Source organism: Syngnathus floridae, chromosome 21 (genome assembly GCF_059516105.1).
Source record: "Syngnathus floridae isolate MCC-2025c chromosome 21, RoL_Sflo_1.0, whole genome shotgun sequence".
Taxonomy (NCBI): domain Eukaryota; kingdom Metazoa; phylum Chordata; class Actinopteri; order Syngnathiformes; family Syngnathidae; genus Syngnathus; species Syngnathus floridae.
In genome coordinates, this window is record NC_142433.1 from 5,745,641 (window position 1) to 5,763,518 (window position 17,878).

Genomic DNA, 17,878 nt, shown 5'->3' on the forward strand with positions numbered 1-17,878 from the left:
AGAAGTTGAAGCAGCCTGTAAAAGCCGACACATTTTTTTTTTTTTTTGAAAGCTCCATAAAGCTCAGGACACGTTAAACCTTTTAAGATCCGGCGCTTTCTTTAACGGCCGAGCGTTGAGCATCTCGCTCAATGGCACCTCTGAGCGACGGAATTCTTTGCGACGTGCTCTTGAAAAGACACACGGAGCGCTCGGCGTCTTACACACGAGCGAAGGAACCTGACTGGCATTCAAAAGGCTGCCGTCGCCATTCAGCCGCGATGAAGCCCACAGAGGAGCCGGAATGTTGGCAGTCCGACCGTGTCCGGAAAATACATGTTGCCTTTGGAGACAATGCCGCTACTGCATTCTGTGCTGAGGCTGACAGAATTCATTCTACAACCCAAGACTTTGTGTACTTGGGCACGATCATTGTCCACCTGATCTCCAGGCGGTCATTTGTTTAGCCGTTGCGAACAAAGACGCAAATACGACCTCGCCGGTTACGCCTCCGGGCACGTTGCCAGTACAAAGGCGAGGGAACAAAGATGGCGTCCAGCGTGGTGTCCATCGGGCTCGCTAAGGTCGGAGCGGAACAATGCGGCCTTTCTGTGCTCCTTTTTACACAAGAAGAAGTGGCATGGCCGTTGCGGCCAAAATTGTGTGGTGGTTTCCATGACGATCAAGTCCCTTTCGGTTTGAATGAAGCACTGCGGTCATTAGCATTGGAAGTGACGGGCCGTGACTGCCTGCCTGCAAGTTTGTCTCGGTGTGTCTTGAAGTGTAAGTGCAGATAGCAGTGTGTGTGTGTGTGTGTGTATGTGTGTGTGTGATTGTGTGTTTCCACAGGAGTGCAGGTGAAGTGGGGCATTAAACAAACACACAAGCAGATCGCATCTCACTGCAGCTGCCTCACTTCGGCCTGGTGGGATCACATTTAACCTGCTGGTGTGTGCAATGTGCACACACGTGTACACAAACAAACACACACATATACACGCGCGCAGAGGAATGCAGCTGCAGCGGTCAAACGAGCAAAAGTTGAGCCGGCCGTCGCTTGTTTCTCGTTTAACGACGGCGGCCGCGCAATCAATCTAATTAGTGGAGGCCGAGCCAATAACCGACCCATAAATCCGCGCGCCGTCTGCTTTATTAGTTGCCATGGCAACACCCGCCGTAACCAAGGAGACGGCAACACTTGCTGCCTCCTCCACCCGACCGTTCCCCGTGTTGGAGTGGGAATTCACGAGCGACGAGAGCCGGCGGAACCTCCGCAGGGGAACGCCGTGGGGCTGCTGAAGCGTTCGGAGAGGTCAAAGTGTCGGGCGCCTCGACGGGCTGCGGAAAGTCAAAAGAACGATGCACAGTTCCAAAACGAACCTTTCTGCCACGGTTAAAGTCACCATCAGAACGTGCAGCTCATTTACGGCTTAACGCGGCTTACACGGGCTTGCTGAAAGTTTCCATTCAGACTTGAGCCCACAAAGCGTGATGTCATAGTTTATTAATGTCGAGGGTGGAATAAAAAGTCAATTGCAATATTTCCTTCCTCGTTGTTGGATTTAAAAACGTCAACGCCTCGGTATCTCATTTCCTCTGGTCCGCGATGCGATGCTGAATGATGTGCAGATTATTGATTTGCCATTTGATACACTGCCGGCAGAGCACAGCAGATCCATATCGCTGCCACGCTGCGATTCATATTCCGACAGCATCCGCCGTCTTACCGCAATGAGACGGCATTCGCCATGTTGGTCATGTGACCTCGGGCCCCGCTTTCAAACCAACAGGAAAGCTATACAATTTGAGGAAATGTCTTGAGACTTTGCAGTCTTCACTAACAACTCCATGAAGTCTGACTAGCAAAAAACGACAATAAGGAAAAAAAAAAACGTGACCAGGAGAACCAATCGGAGCAATTCTGTCAGTCGCCTGCCGAGAGGAAAGTTGCGGCGCAGATGGAGTGGGAACAAACATCAATAGAGGGAAAAAATCCAATCAGACGTGATCAGCGGAGGCCTCGCACGCCATCTCGCCGCACCTGTTGAGCGCTCAGCGGGAGCGTGCCGACGGCGTAATGGCGGCCATTAGGAAGCCAGCGAGACCTATTATGCGGCGTTATTATTGAAATGGAGGCTATTAGCGTGCACACGCCCGACTTTGGGCCGCCAAAGCTGCAAAATGTCAATGTCACTTGTTTCAAATGTCCTCAAAACAGCTCAGGTGGGGAACTATCGTCGCTTCTGTGCTTCAGTCAGACGTCAGAAGGCTGTCGGAAATGTTAAGCTAAATGCTAAGTACGATTAGCATGACCAAAATCGTCGCAGTTGTTTGATGTAATTACGATACAAGTCTTAAATCCATTCGTCATTAAATAAAAATGTCAGTATCGTTTATAAATTTCTGTCCATCATGTGGCGTTGCTTTTTTTCCCCTGCCGCAAAGGTCGTGTCAATAACATGGCGGCGTTTGCCCCACGCGGGTAGAGTTTGCTTATCGTCTGCAATGCTAATCTTGTTAGCATTTGACTAAGCGGGAATCCGCCGCTGGCGTGTTATCGACTGCTATTTGGAGTGGTGCTCACGTCACGTGGCGTTTTGGATAAGAGGCGACAAAGCACATATTGGAATTAAAAAAAATGATCTTTTCATGTCGGCTTGTGTTTAAGTGTCGCTCCTTTCCCACACTCAACAACTCGTTCACAATCGAGCACACGCGCGGGACGTGACATTAGAGACTCGCCGTTGTCTGGTGACTTCTGCCTCTACAACAGCAATAAATCTTCTGCTCAGTTTGTTATCGGACAGAAGGAAAATTAATCGCCTCAGCGAAATTTGTTGTCGATGTCTGGGTGTGCCTTAGTATCTATTTGTGGTTGCCTTTGTGAGTGTTAGCATCGTTGTGCCGGCTGGCACGCGCGTAGCACGCAAAACAAAGATCTCTTTCCCAGGCGAGTGTCTCACTCTGATTGCTAATTAGCAACTTGTCAACAGTCATTCCTGTGTGCTTCCCCAGTCACCTCCGCGGCACCCCGGCCGGCCCTCTCTTACAAACTCACAAATAAATGTGACTTGTTTTTCAAGGCGTGGTGAGAAAACTAAAAGAAGAATGTAGCAAATGCGTCGGAGCAACGCGTGCACATGCTTCACGTTTGATTTGACAGCCGCGGCGCATTAAATATGTATTTCATCCATATAGCGGGATTCATGTGAGGTGTGAAGCATCACACTTTTATGCACTCGCTGGTCAAAAAAACATGTCATGTTTTATTTTATGCTGCTACAATGGCAAACAAGAGGTGATGACTAGATTGAGAAGTGCTGAGTTAATGAGACAAGGACACTTGGAAGGGCCCACTGGGTCCTGTGCAGGCAGGAAGCACTCAAACACTTCAGCGATTTTTTTTTTTTTTTTGGGGGGGGTGGGTATGTGGAATATCCAACCAAGTGAATCTTTGGAAGTAGTCCGATACCATTAAAGACTCAAATTGAAATTCTATTTTGCAGTTGCTACAAGTCACCATGACAAGTCGATGACAACCGAACAAAACAAACACTTTTGGATTAAATAGCTATATGATTGCATTGATGGGAAATAAAGCTGAAGTGTACACTGGTGTACCTTCAATAAAAAAAATGCTGGAGGGACTCACAGGTATATTTTACTGCGCAGTACCTCTGTGCCCCCCCAGGGGTGACACAGAAGCTCTAAATGAAATGTAAACAAACACGCTATCACGCAGTCAGTCAGCGCCAGGTAGAGTTGGGGCATGCACCCCCCCTCCTCAATTCCCCATCATCTCATTGCTTGTTTTCCATCCCTTCATCCATCCCGCACCCATCTGAATAAACACACGACGAGATGGCAGAGGAAGAGCGCGCACGGGAGACGAAAGTAGGGCAGGCCAACCTGGACGCATCGTCCCGAGCAATTTGCTCAGATGGCGAGCGAGGCAAGATGATGTGGATGGGAGGGGTGGGGTGGGGGGGCTTAAGAGGCTCCTCGCTAAAGAGGATGCGAGCAAAATGGAGCGACAAGGAGGAGGAGGAGGTGAGCGGTCGCCGGATGACAAAATGGAGCCAGCGTGATGCCGCCCTGACATTAGTCTGCCGGGAGATGAAAGAAAAAGGACGCCGATGACCCTTTTGACATCTATTGCACTAAGGATGCTAATGTGTTTCGATTATTGTGAATGACTGTAGATTTTGTCGCCTCATGTTTATATTTTTATATTTTTTGGTGTGGCAGAACGGATTAATGGCATTTCAATTCACTTCAATGGGCAAAGATGACTCAAGATACAAACACTTAAAAGTCAATAGGATTCCTGCAGCTCATTAACGATTAATTGGGAATTGGACAAAAAAGTAGCGTCGTCGTTTATCACACGATTAATGGCATGATTAAAAATCGATAGGATTGACATAAAAGCCAATTTGAAGAATTTGGCTTGAGAAAAGCAAAATGGATTCTCGGCGTGCTAATGGCAGTGTGGAAACAACAGATTGCTTGGCAGCTGGCCAGTCGAGGAGCTCAAAGTGTCAAACGGAGAAGAATGAACTTGAAGACGAAGAGGACGAGAACAGAGAAAGATGGGGAGCCCAGACAAGAGGATGAAGATGAGGATGATGATGCGGGGGAAGCAAAGGCCCCCCTCTGAGAGCAGCCATCAATAATCCATGCCGCTTTAAATTCTTCTTTCGGGCAGAGGGAAAGAAATGAAAATGTCTTCATCTTCCAAGGGAAGCTTGTGTTTTCATCGCTTGCTGGTTAGTTATCGGGATGAGGCAAAAAAAAAAAAGACTTGATGGAACTTTGAAAATGGAGGAACTGAGAATTCAAAATGGGTCGGGCTTGGAGGAGATCTATGTTCATAATAATACTTACTATTAAAACTTACAAACAAAACTCAGATATTTGTTCGGTGGTTCTTAAAATGAAAAAAAGGCTAATACTGCCGTGATCACTCCGCAGAGGGTGAAGAAGCAACAAGCAGCCGCCAACATTCCTCCCATCGACCATAGCAAGTCTTTATCTTCCTGATTTGCTCTTCGCCGCAACCTGCGAGGGCACGCGCGGCTCCTCGCGGCAAGATGAGAAAATGATCGAGAGGATGACAAGGAGCAAGAGGAGGAGGTTAAGAAGGAAACAAAGGCGGATGAGGAGTGCGATGATGAAGCACGAGGTGAGGGAAGGATAATGAGGAAGGGCATAAGAGTGAGGTGAAAGGAGGAGAATTAAAAATGGAAGGAGGGAGGGAGGACGCATGAAGACAATGACGTGACAGCCGAGTGGGGGAAAGAAAACACAGAATAAGAAATGAGGAAGAGGAGTCAGCTAAGGCGTTGCCGCTGGCGACGTCAATGTCTTGCCCACATATTCGTGCCTCCTCTTCCTCCCTTTTGTCATACGTACAGTTGGCCGAGTGTAATCCACTCAAGCGGACTACGAAGCCAACTGGATTGAAGATGCTATCTTCATATCGCCATAACTGTGCCCCCCCCACACACACACACTTCCCCGACCAATCAACTCACTACCTCCCCCTAACCCACACTCAGTGTTGCTATGGAAGACAGCATCGCTCGACAGAACAAAAGATTCAAACGTGGAGCCTTCAACTGAATGCTGGTGAACATCTGAGACGACGCGTGGTATGAGTGGCCACAAGACTGGCGCCATCGGCCCGCAAAAGCCAAAGACCTCTCTCCAGACTCTATTACACAAAAGGTCCTTGAGGATCCTCAGTATGGACCGAACCATCCCACCTCTGGTTACCGACAGTCTCGAGTATAGCACCCTCATCTCAGAGTAGAATGTTGATGACAACAACTATGGAGTCTATCATGGGTCCTTCAAACTGGGAAAGGCACGGATGGCTTCCCACTTCTGGTACAGACCCTCTCAAAAACGTAATAATCAACTTCAACCCTGTGTGTGACAAAGAGAGACTACCTGCAGAGTCTATCAAACTAGGACTAGTTTTGCAACTTCTTGGCGCTATTTCTAAAGTCTCAGGAATCATACCAAACGGCGGTCCCGAGGATCCGTCAAATTACGGCTTTACGACTAAGCTTTACGTCTTGGCTTGAAAGGCAGCTAAACAGAGGAATGTCGCAGGTCTAGAATCCGAGGAGCAAGTCCTCGGTTGGTTGGTTAGCAACTTTTCTGCCAGACGAGCCAGCGACACAGATCAGAAGAGCGAGCAGTGTTGCTGTGGAAAATCCCAGCGAGGACGAGCCCAAATCCTGGCAGAAACGTCGCCCACTAAGTGAGTGCTACGATTGACAATTCCCGAAGGAGCGCACAGTTTATGGAATAACACTAATCTGCTCAGGCTGCCATACGCTCCTGCCAGTGCTTGTAATTCCATTGTTGCCTGGAGCCCAAGCTTTGTGGTGCATCGTGTCCAGAGGTCTCCAAAAGGCCTGCAGAACACAACGGCGCGACAAAAACAACAACAACAAGGACGCTGGCAGGCTGATAATCAAGCACAGTGGACAGTGTGCAAAAAAAAAAAAGAGGCTCCCGAGGGCAGGCCACTATCAGTCCAATCATCGCCAACATTCCAGCCCGGCCGCCATGTGCAATATGCAGCCGCCTGATAAACAGGATGAGCCGGCAGAGATTCGTCTTTTTTCATCTTCGCAAAGTCTTCCTCCTACTCAGTCGACCCAGCATACCAAGCCTCAGTGTGACATCACGGTGGGTTCAGACGCCGGTCGACACACATAAGGGCGTGCCATCCGTCGCCGTTTTTATTTTCCACGTCATGAACTGCATTTGGGATTTCGCCATTTACCTCACACACCAGCGTGACCCTGATGCGCTCGGACCTGACCCCTATTTGTTTTATGTGCCCATCTTTCAGGGTTAAATCTTCCAGCAGCCGTCGTTCCCCTATCCATAAATCGTGTGTGAAAAGCAGTGGATGTCAATAAAGTGCTACTTGAAAATGTAGCGCACTGAATCCCTCAAAGGAATGGCCGACAAGCTAACAGATAGCCAGGGCGGGCCGCAAGCAGCGGAGATGAAAAAACACCGCACCGAGCGCCACTGGTAGGCTTCAAAGTATCGAAAAGGATTCTCTAAAACAGCTTCTGCAAATCAAAATGACCACCATCCTGTTCAATTTCAAGCGTGAGTGCTTGAGACTTTTGGGGAGGGGGGGAGGGATTTTGGGGTGTCGTGTTGGGGACCCCTAATAAGATATTGATATTTACCCAAGGATGCATGGGCGTGGCAAATCTGCCACAAATGCAAACATATAGCAAGATCAATAGCGAGTGTGATAGCACTGGGGCTAGCGCTAACACATCCAGGCAAGTAGCTGATTGGGGGAGGTCACCATGGCAACAACAGAGCCATCCTTCTAATTAGGGCACAACTTGTTATCTAGAGATGCGATTACTAAATGTACTAACCGGCCACCATATTAAGTACACAAGCGAACAAAACAAAATCGCTGTCAAGCATTGCATGCGGGAACTGTGCACCAGCAGACCTTGCATTAAGTGCGGGGTCACATGTTGTGCACCTTTCATGTGCTTTGTGCAATGAGACGCACAACAGCACTAATTGGAAAGCAAATGTCAGCCGGCAGGCTAGCTGGCTAATTAGCAGCTCCGGCGCGGCACATTAAGCGGCGCGTCAACCCGACTGACTTCTGCCCGTTTAGCGAACTACAAAGGGCGAGGGGGGCGGGTTTTGATTCATCCATACTACCGTGACCACCACTTTGCCTTGTGGGCCTTGGGTTGGACATTTGATAACAGACAGGGCCCTGCAAAAAATATATGATTAAGGGTGAAATCGATTTTGTATTGCTGCATGACTGCAAATCAATCAATCATATTTTGTATTTCCAATCCAAATAGTTACACTCGCAAAGGTGGGGAAATAAGACACATTTGGTATTCGGAGATGGCTTCTCCCAGGCTTTGTCTTCCTCCTGCGCCTCCTTGGCTCATGATGAATGGCTTCTCTTCGCCACCGCCGCCGCCGTGTGTGTCTTTGTCACGCCTGATAAGTGTTCGTGGGCTGCAGGTGTGTGTTCTAGCCCTCATATGTGTCTTTGTTGGTCTTTACGGGCCAATCCCCACCTGACACCACAATTACGTCTCTGCCGGTGGGCAGTGCTGGTGACAAAAGTCCACAGCGGAGGAACAACACGACAAACCCCGAGGCCGGATCACTTCGCATGTTTCTGAAGTAAAACATCAGTACCGTTTGGTTGTGACTGACACCACTCAAGATCAATAACGACCTTTGGTCATGTTTGGATCGCCGGAGGGGTGACAGAAGGTCTCGCCTGTGCTGAGGAACACCGACGGTCCGCATTCCTCACGCAGACCAAATTTGTGCAAGTGAGCGTTAAATATGTCATCTCCAAATAGATGCACGGGTTATTCATAAACACGTACATGTTTATGAAGCAGAAATAAAGACTGCGTGATTTGCTGCTGTTGCTACACACGGTGGACAATGTTCGCCGGGGTGCCTGGATGACACGCACACACTAATGAGGAACTCGCGCACGGTGGCGGCTCGGTGATGGAAGCAGTGGGTGTTTGTGATAACGCCACAGTTACTTTCGCACAAGCTATCAAAAACTGTAATTAGTATACACACTGCTGGGCCTGATAGCATGCACACACACGGAATTATTTATTCACATAAAAAGAAAGTGGAGTAGTTTCATTTGAAGAAAAATGATGTGTGTGCTCAGAGTCCTGTTGTGTTCTTTTCCCTCATTAAAAATAAACACAAATCAAAGCCCGTGTCTGGTTAATTGAAAAGAGAAGTTAGAAATCACGCGTGTGATTAGCCTGACAACAATCTAGTGCATGGGGGGGGAAACACACACACACACTCCCGCACGGGCACGCGCATGTGTGGTTATTGATCAGGATGAGGTCAGTCAAGATCCATTATCTTAATGCACCTCGCGCTTCATGGTTTCACTAACACACATATGCGTACACTAGCTTTGTTTCATCAGCAGCACTTTGATAAATTATTGACCAATTAAAAACTGCATAGTTGGTCTTAGCATACTAGCACTGAGTTAGCAACCAAATTAGCAATCAAAGCTAATACACGCCAGAGTATGTCATAACTTAACGTCTAGGTCATCAGGTCAAGTCACTGCTAAATTTGTTTGTTAGCTTAAAGCTAACACATAAAGGGAACCACCATAAAGTAGCTAATGAAACATCTACCAAACAATATTCATGGGCATATAATTTTCATCCTCAGCAAAAAAACATCACCGCAGCATCGTCTTCTTCTCTATGTCACCAAATCGACATAAACATATCTATATATTACACTGACCCCTAGTGGCCAAGGTGTGCACACTAGCATGAGCAGCACAATGTCCATTAAATTATCATGAAGCACAAACTGTTTATATTCTATTCATGTTATGATGGTAGTGCTTTTTTATAAATGATCATAAATCTATTTTTCTTATCAATTTTTGAGGGCCTCGAGTGTTAAGTGAAAGACTCCAGTGCTCCGTGTCACTGTTTTAGCGGCTGTCAGTCTCGGGCCTAAGTGAGCGAGCAAGGGAGGGGCGGGGAGCGTTATCTACTCCGGCGCTCGTCTCTTCAACACCTCCGAACGTTCCCGTCTCCGCTGCTTCTCGTCAATCCGCCAACAAAGCAGTGGTCAAGCGCTCGGAATTCTTCGGCGCATTTTCCTGCCCGCCGCCCGGCAGCTTTGAGAGGCACGCGAGCGGCGCTAATTGGCATTTGACCCCCCGCGTCCTCCGCGTATCAACTCCTAACAAGCTGTGACATCATCGGCTCAGAGGCAAGTGTGTCCCACATTTTTAAGAACCACCAACAAAACGGCAGCATAAAAACCTCTCAGATAGTTGAGAGTTCAAGACTAAAGCGAGTTAAAATAAGTAAACACAATGTGGCTACGGACCAATAGCGTCAATTTGTAAAATACGAAATTGACCTTACTTGGACATCGGAGGTTTCCTACTGAGGCTAATTTGCAACGTTTGTTTGTGGTATCGCTAGAATCATTTGGGCTGCCGGACTTCAACGATTAACCACTCAAGGCAAATGAAGAACTTGTTCAAGTTGTTAGAAAGTTTACAAAAGTGCATGCTGGGAGGCAAAGTGGACGAACATGAAAGTGAGGCAAGATAACTCATTAGTACCCCCCGCCTAGCGAGGCGGACACACGCCCAGTACTCCTCCTACCAGAACCACCGGAGCCTCCAAAATGCCTCCCTGGGGATTAAGAAGTCATCCTTGGAGGAATCGCCGCCCGCAAACAGACTCCAGAATGAAGACGGGGTAGTTGCGTGGGGTTAATACGCTCTTGGCGCTTAATGGATGTTTTTGTGGGGTGGACAAAAGCATCTCGAGGCAGGATTGAAGGCGGGGGTGGGGGGGTGGGGGTGGTGGTCTCAGTACCATCCCTACAAGCAGGCCAAGGGAGCTTCGAAAATACACCGAGCGGTAATTACAACACAGTTGGTATTTGTGACGCTTCAAATCTGCCTGTCTGCAGATGGTGACGGTAAAAGAGGCAACCTGCTGAGTGTCATCACTTTTAGCGAGAAAGCGTACTCCCGGTTTGCGGGTAATGGCCGACCACACGCGGCGAAGTGTCTCCTTGGGCAGGAAAGCCTGTTCACCCCCCCTGGGGTGCTTTGCAGCATGACTTCTGTGGCACATTTCACTCGATGACTGCCTGAAACAACAACACGGGTTCTTTTTTTCGGTACTGGTAGAATGCTACGGACGATACAAACAAGAATCCTACTGGGACGTGGCTGTTTTGAACCAATGTGACAAAAATTCCTGTGTATTTTTGGACATGAGACATTTTGTGGGTCTGCTAATGAAAAATCTGCCAACCAAATTTGGTGTTGCTGAGTAAAACTGCATGCAAGGGCTGGAAAAAAAAAATCCATTTCATGGTGGCTCATCAAGCTTTTGCTGCTATACTTTGCCCACAGTCAAGGACAAAAACTAGGAATTTGGTACTGTACATATTTCAAATTTAGTTGCAATCGGACAAATTCTCTGAGACAAGTAAGCCATTGAAGGACTCCCTAAAAACAGGCACCAATATGAACCGTTTTGAATTTGTGCGTTTTTAGAGCATCACTTTTTCAGACTTTTTTTGTGGCTTTTTGCCAAGTGAAACTGGCTGCAGTTTTCAAAAGTAGAGTTTGACATTTTTGTATTTGACAGTGAGTCATGGAGCTTAATTGCCATGAAGCAATTAGCTGATTGCTGCCTGAATCATTTTCTCTGCCAGATAAAACAATTTTGACGAGGACTCCAAGCTGATCAAGAGAAGAACGTTTAACCTCACAAAGCCGGCAGAAACTTTTTGGCAAAAATGGACGAACATGATGTACTGTTGTGACTCAGTGGTGTCACAGGATGCCCGACAGGAAACAGAAAGCCCATGTCTATCGACATACGCACTGCAGCGACGTGTCCGCTTCCCACTCACTCATCACCAAACACCCACAAAAAAATCACCAAGGTCCCAAAAGGAAATGGAACCATTTTCCACATTTTGAAGAAAAAAGAAATATGTGGATGCACCGCACCCAGAGGAAGGTGTCTCCAAACACAAAGATAATTTAACCTTAATGGATTGAAAGGAGCATCTAAATTGACTGGAAATGAATCCAAGCATTCTCACTGCCTCACAGTGTAAACAATGAGGCTGAGTAAAAAGTGAGTGTTTGGAGGGCTGATAGAAGAAGTGTGTATGGTGGTGGTGGTGGGTGGGGGGGGTCATTGGCAGCCTTTCCAATTCCTGCAATTCGCAGTTCCAACAAAAGGGCCTCTAACGCGGCAGCCAGCCAGTCAGCATGGCTGGAAGAGAGAGTCGCCAGCATAAGAATGCAGAGAAAAAATAGAGACGATGCTCAAAGGCAACGTGCTTATGACACTGTGATGTCGGTGGATTTGGACTATCTCTGGCTTGTAACAGCAAAAAGTAATCTGGTGAGTGACGTGGGTGCACAGTCGGCCCGATTCCGATCACAGATACGATTCTGATCTGATTATTTTACAGAAAGGGGGGAGAAGAATCATGACGATAGTCCACATCACAGGATAATCGTTTCGGATCATCTTAAGAGACATCCCAAAAATCCAGAGGATAAGCGGGGAAGTAAACGAAACGATTGCATTCGGTTGGGTCATTTTGGTATTTAATACATACTTTATTTTCATGAACAAATTGTCAGACTTATGGAAAGGGAGTGATCATCAAAATAACATGATGACATCAAGAGTGCTGTCTGAACAACAACCCCGCCCGTTGTTGTCCAAGTGACGACTTCAGCTCTCGTCAACGTGCGGCTGAGCGAGTGCAGACCTGCTGAAGAATCCACAAGTGCTCCTGAGCCTTGATGAAAACTCCCACGACAACCCCCCCCCCAGCTCCCCCTCGCCAGACGCCATCGAGACTCACTCATCGTCTGGGCCGGGAAACCCTCACGGAACAGCTCGCGGGGAACGACAGACGGCCTCGTAGGCCGTATCCATGGCGACCGTTTGCAAATGGGCGCGAGCGGCCTTTCGCACCGGCCGTGGGCTTGCAAAAGAGGAAGTGTGATTTAGGAAGGATGCATAATGCAAGAGGCTGCAAGGCGCAATGCTCATTAAGCGCACGGCGGGTCATTAACACTGTCGATCGATAAAGCACCCCGTGAGGCGAGCGTGAGAAAAGACAAACAATGTGACGCAACTGCCTGCAAAACGCCGCCGGCCTTTCGGTGGAGGAAAAACTTCCTCTTTCTTGTATGACGCGCCAACATGGAACCCTCGCCTAAGGCTCACACATTTTTTTTTTTCCGAACGGCAAAAACATGGCGGGATTGTCAAGAAAGAAGCAGCTGATCCTCAAAGCTACACATGATGTCATGAAACACAGACACAAACATTGTGATGTGTATAAGCGTGACTTGTGCAGAAGATGGAAAAACAAATGTCACATGGGAACTGATGGGAAGAAAAGATCAACGTGGCTCATGGAGCGCGCTTGAACAAGAAGTCCACTACTGGCTGGGCTTTATTGTCCGTGTGAAAAGTAGGCAAAGCGGCACACAGCCACACACACTTAACACACACTACACACACACACACACACAAGGGCCACTACTCTCAAGACAGGCTCTTGACATTTAGTCGATGCGCCATGAGCCACAGAGAGCTGTGGACCTTTACGACAAAGTATTACTTTTTTTTTTTTTTAAAAAAAAGGTGACTGATTCTGCAAATGGATCTCAGTGTCGGGTCACGGCGGCCACCGCGGATTTAAAACAGGTTTTACTTCTACTTGTATCATTAGGACCTGAGCACGGAGGACAAATGTCCTTTTCTAATAGTTTTGACGTGAAGGTTTTGAAGGATTTCTTTTTCATCCCAGATGCTTGTACTTTGCGAAATGAGTTTTGGTGGACATGTCTACCATGAGCAGACCCACAAAAAAAAAAAAAAAAAAAAAAGGCTCAAGACACCATGCCCAAAAACACAATTTTCATTTTCGGGCATCATTCAAAGACTTGTCCTGAAGATTTTGCGACAAAATTAAATCCTCAAACCCAAATGGTTACAATAAAAAAAAATCAAGCCTGAGTAGACCAAAAAATCCAAATCTTGTCTACGACACAAATGAATGACACTGACTTTGGAGTTTTCATCTTAAGGTGTGAATTTGATAACTTGCCACCCTCCATTCATCCCACCTTTTGATGCATCACCGCCCGCTATTTTCACCGCTGTGTTAATTATCCAAAGCAAAACCTCCTCTGTCACGATAATTGTTGTTGGCCTGCAGGCCCATTGTTGGCGTGAATTAACAAACCAATGCAAAGAGAAAACGATTGCTTGCGCCGGCAGCTGAACACGTTAATCGCCGATGAACAGCGAGGCCTCAAATAATTACAATTATTACATGCAAACGTCACTCTGACCTTTCATTGGGAAAAAAAAACCCTTTTGCCCTCCGGCGAGAGCGAGCGAGGAACGCTCGCTACTGCCGTCTTGGCACACGCCGCAAACAAGCGCCACCGAATGAGTCATTAATAAAATCTGCGCACAACCAGGCCGCGCTGCTCGAGAAGCGATAATCATCGGCGCCTGCTCTCCAACTGATAAGCTCATCAACGGCAAACACATTGTTTCCAGCGTCGGGGTCGCATCTGCAGGGAGGTGTTGTGGCGTCGCCTAATTAGTATCGCAGCCAAACAAGTCGTTTGCTATCTGTCGCGACTCCCAAACCGGAGCTCACCGACAGGAAGCAGGCAAGCCTGACGCGTCTGCGCGGTGAGATCTTCACGCTTCTTCCGGTGTCAAAACGTTAATTAAAACGCTGTTAACTGTGTCACCTGTTCAGATCGCGCTAACGGGCTTGCCGGAAGGTAAAAAACAAAACAAAAAATGCTTAACCGCGTTAGAGTTCCTTGTTGTTTGACCCTGCGGGATTTTTCTCAGACCATCTTGAGTTAAACTCAATTTCAAAACATTTAATTTGATACATTTGTCAATTTATTTTTATTTGTTAGTCTTTCTTTGAATTTATAAAATTGCAGTATATAAAATGATCCTGGTCATGGTAGCTAGCATGTTAGCATAATTTGAGTAAACCAAAAAAAGCCCAAAAAATAGAATTTGTCAGATAAACGCTATATTTCTGCGACTTGTTGCTCGGATTAACAGTACAGATTTTTTGGGGGGGTGTTGTTGTCTACTCAGCGGCCCACTGTTTACAAACATGGCCGACAAACGCGCTAGACTAGTTGGAACACCAGCATGCCCGCAGTCATAATATTAGGAACCAGCAGTCTGAGAAAGGTCCTCGACAGCTGATGAATCAACCTCGGCGTTGTTTTACATGGCAGCGACATCCCAACAATTCGACATGCACGGCCTTGAACTCCGAAGGCGGCGTCGCCCCGAGGCTCGGCGCTACGCACAGTCAAATTTACAAGGCAAGCAAAACAAAATGAGCAACATGTGGATGCAGTTTTGTCACAGCACAGCACACAAAAGCAATAATCAATAAAGCTATGAGCAGCTCATTTGGAATTGGCTCAACACAAATTCCAAACACAAACAAGCTTTGCACACATGCACAACAATTGACAAAGCGCTTTCTATATTTAACTTCTTGAGCGATCAATCACCATCACAACAGCGCAAATGTTGAGTCTTCCAACATGCTCAGTTTTTTTTTTTTCATTAATAAATCACTATGAAGAGTTACTCTTCTACCTGCTCAACCGCGCTTGGATGTAAAACTGTAGCTTTGCACCCATGCTTGGAGAAAAGATGGGTGTGGTCCTCCTCATATGGGTTTTTCACTAACAAGCCACTTTTTAAGTGTTACCTCCAAACCCGATCAATTTGCATCCGGTGGCAAAATAGAGCCGCAATCAATAATTGGAATCTCTTGCAAAGTTGTCGTGCGAAGGCAGGCGTCTTAATTAATCAGTTATTTATAGAGCGTGTGGGATAATACAAGACAATATAGGTCATGTGCAAAAATGTGAATGTGAGGGGAATATTAAGATATAATTCACACGCATCTGCCTCGGGGGACGTCTTGACAACATTGCTATACATTGCGCCATAAATCAAAAATATATCTTGATGATTTGATTTCATTCAACACGCGTGGATGATGTGAAGGAAAAATGAGGACGATAAGAAGCAGGTGTACACCGCGGGTGTCCAACCGCGCATTCCAGCAGGTGAACGTGAACCGAGCGTGGAGGCTTAAGGCGGATTAAGCGGTCACCTGCCGTACGAAGACGACAACTTAAGCAGCTGAGCAAAACAACGCCACAAAAGTCCACGCGCGGGACCTCACGAGTGACAGTTACCGTAAACTTTTCCGAGCATGCTCGCTACGGTGAGCTTACCTCGGCCGGTGAGGAGGAGCCAAGCCGCTGTCAATAGCAGTGGCTGCGGAAGCAGTTTGCGGGCGAACCGGCAGGAGAACCGTACGCCGTTTCTCGGCATTGTTCCGCGCGCCGAAGCAGGTGGACGTCAAGGGGAAATCCACAAGAGTCGGATTAGTCCAGAACTTGTGCGTGCGCGCGAGTGTCTTGCTTTGGAGATGGGACTCGCAGGGCAAGTTGACGACGTGCGCGGCGCGAGTCGCGTCTGCGAGCGTGCGTGCGCGCCTCCTCCGGCTGCGTGACTGACGGCGAGGAGCGGAACCACTCCCCGGGTGGGCCGGCCGCACTGCGCACTCTCAGCCCCCCGCAGGATGCCCGAGTGACGGCGTGAGGAGCGAGCCAGCGAGCCAACGAGCGCAAGAAAGAGCGAGAGAGAGAGACAGTGAATGAGTGAAGGCGTGAGAACAAGCGCGCAAAGCCCCACCACGGAGGCTCCCGGTGTGGAATTTCAACTATGACGTCAGAACAGCGACACCAAGAGGACAACAGCCGACAATTGTCGTTAATCTGTTCCAGCGTCCCCCCCAAAAATTTTTGTAATACCTTCGCTAAACTAATAATTTAAAAAATATTCAGCCATGACAATTCAGCAGAATTAAAAAATAGTCATTTTCTCAATTAAATGTGTAGCTCGTTTTTCTATGCACTTTAACACAACTCGGCAATAAAAAGATGCAATTCTTCGCAGGGATAAAGAATATATGTGACTCATGTTTCAGCAGTTTGTGCTCAATATTGCTCGGTTAAAAGTTTGTAACGCGGCCACACAGATGCTATTTGTTGCCTGAGGCGTTTTCCATTATGTGTTAGCATTAGCATTAAGCTAGCAGACATAAAGGTATACAACGATGGTTTTAAATACGCATTGTGCTATTCTGTTTTAGCCTCAGTTTGACAGCGGAACACGCACGGCCACACGCAAACGGACACGCACATGCACACACGCCAATCTTTCATACCAAATGTGACAGAACCTGATTTTCCCATTAAGCCAAGAATTATGGAACAATTCCTTTCTGTCAATCAAAAGAAAAATAGGCTTATTGAAATGAACCTGCAAAGGGGGGGAGGGGGTTACAGGGGTTCAGTTTGGGTGGAGGGTGTCAGGTGGGTCAAATGTGCTATCAAGATGATGATTGATGAAAGCAGTCCACATGGACAAAATGTGCACATACTGTGGTTAAAAAAAATCTCGTTTGGAGGGATTTTATTATTTTTTTAAACACAAAGCATAAATGTTTTGTATTCTCTCTTTTGGGCTTAAAAATAAACCAATCCGAATATTATCTTTCTCTGACGTTTGCATTGTTTTGATTGGATTTAGTTTTGGGCCACATTTTTCTGCATGTGTCTCTTTTTTTCTATTCATCTTCTGTCCTCATCTTCCCTCTTTTCCCTTCTCTTCCTCTTCTCACTTCCACTTTCCCCACTTCTTCCTCTCCTCTGCCGTCGCTCTGAGCTGAGCTTTGATGGCAACAAAGCTTCAAAGGCGGCTAAGTTACAGCAAAGTTTGGCTTCAGCGGCCGTGAGACGCCGGCGCTTCTACAAGGACCGCTTTTAAGTCGAAGGCACGCAAACACGCAGATATACGGCAACAACAACACAATGAAAACAGATTCACGCAATGACGCCGCCCCCTGTTAAGTCAGACGTTAGTTGCACCCCCCCCCCCCCGAAACTAAGAATAGCTCTGCTGATGACATCATCAATACACAAACAGCCCGTTCATCCAAACAGGGCAGAAAGTAAAAGAAATCAAACTGTAAGTATCCTGACAAAGTGAGTTTACCTCGATGATTTCAATTCCGTTTCTTGCATTGCAACCGATTCCAAATCATTTCAGTCCAGCCTCAGCTTTTCAGGCGAAATTGCACTTTTGGTATTATTATTACAGATGATTGCCTTCCATCTTTCGCTTTCCAAGCGGAGGCGGCTGCACTT

General features: G+C 47.2%; 1 protein-coding gene and 1 long non-coding RNA gene across 3 annotated transcripts in view; one reads left to right on the forward strand and one right to left on the reverse strand.

Moving 5' to 3' along the window:
* The window catches only part of pvrl2l (PVR cell adhesion molecule related 2 like), a 61,481-nt gene extending 45,127 nt beyond the window's left edge, over positions 1-16,354 (reverse strand). Inside the window, exon 1 of one of the 2 annotated variants that reach the window (XM_088365093.1) lies at positions 15,899-16,348. In XM_088365093.1, coding sequence (XP_088221219.1) covers positions 15,899-15,998 — 100 coding nt within the window. In that variant the 5' untranslated portion in view covers positions 15,999-16,348. Of the gene's footprint in view, positions 1-15,898 lie in introns of both variants that reach the window. The other variant, XM_088365092.1, reaches the window with a different exon arrangement.
* On the forward strand, positions 5,968-7,132 carry LOC148380190 (uncharacterized). Its single transcript, XR_015855015.1, has 3 exons — positions 5,968-6,250; positions 6,317-6,684; positions 6,851-7,132. It is a non-coding gene; the product is annotated as an uncharacterized LOC148380190 (long non-coding RNA).
* Positions 16,355-17,878: the final 1,524 nt, after the last annotated feature.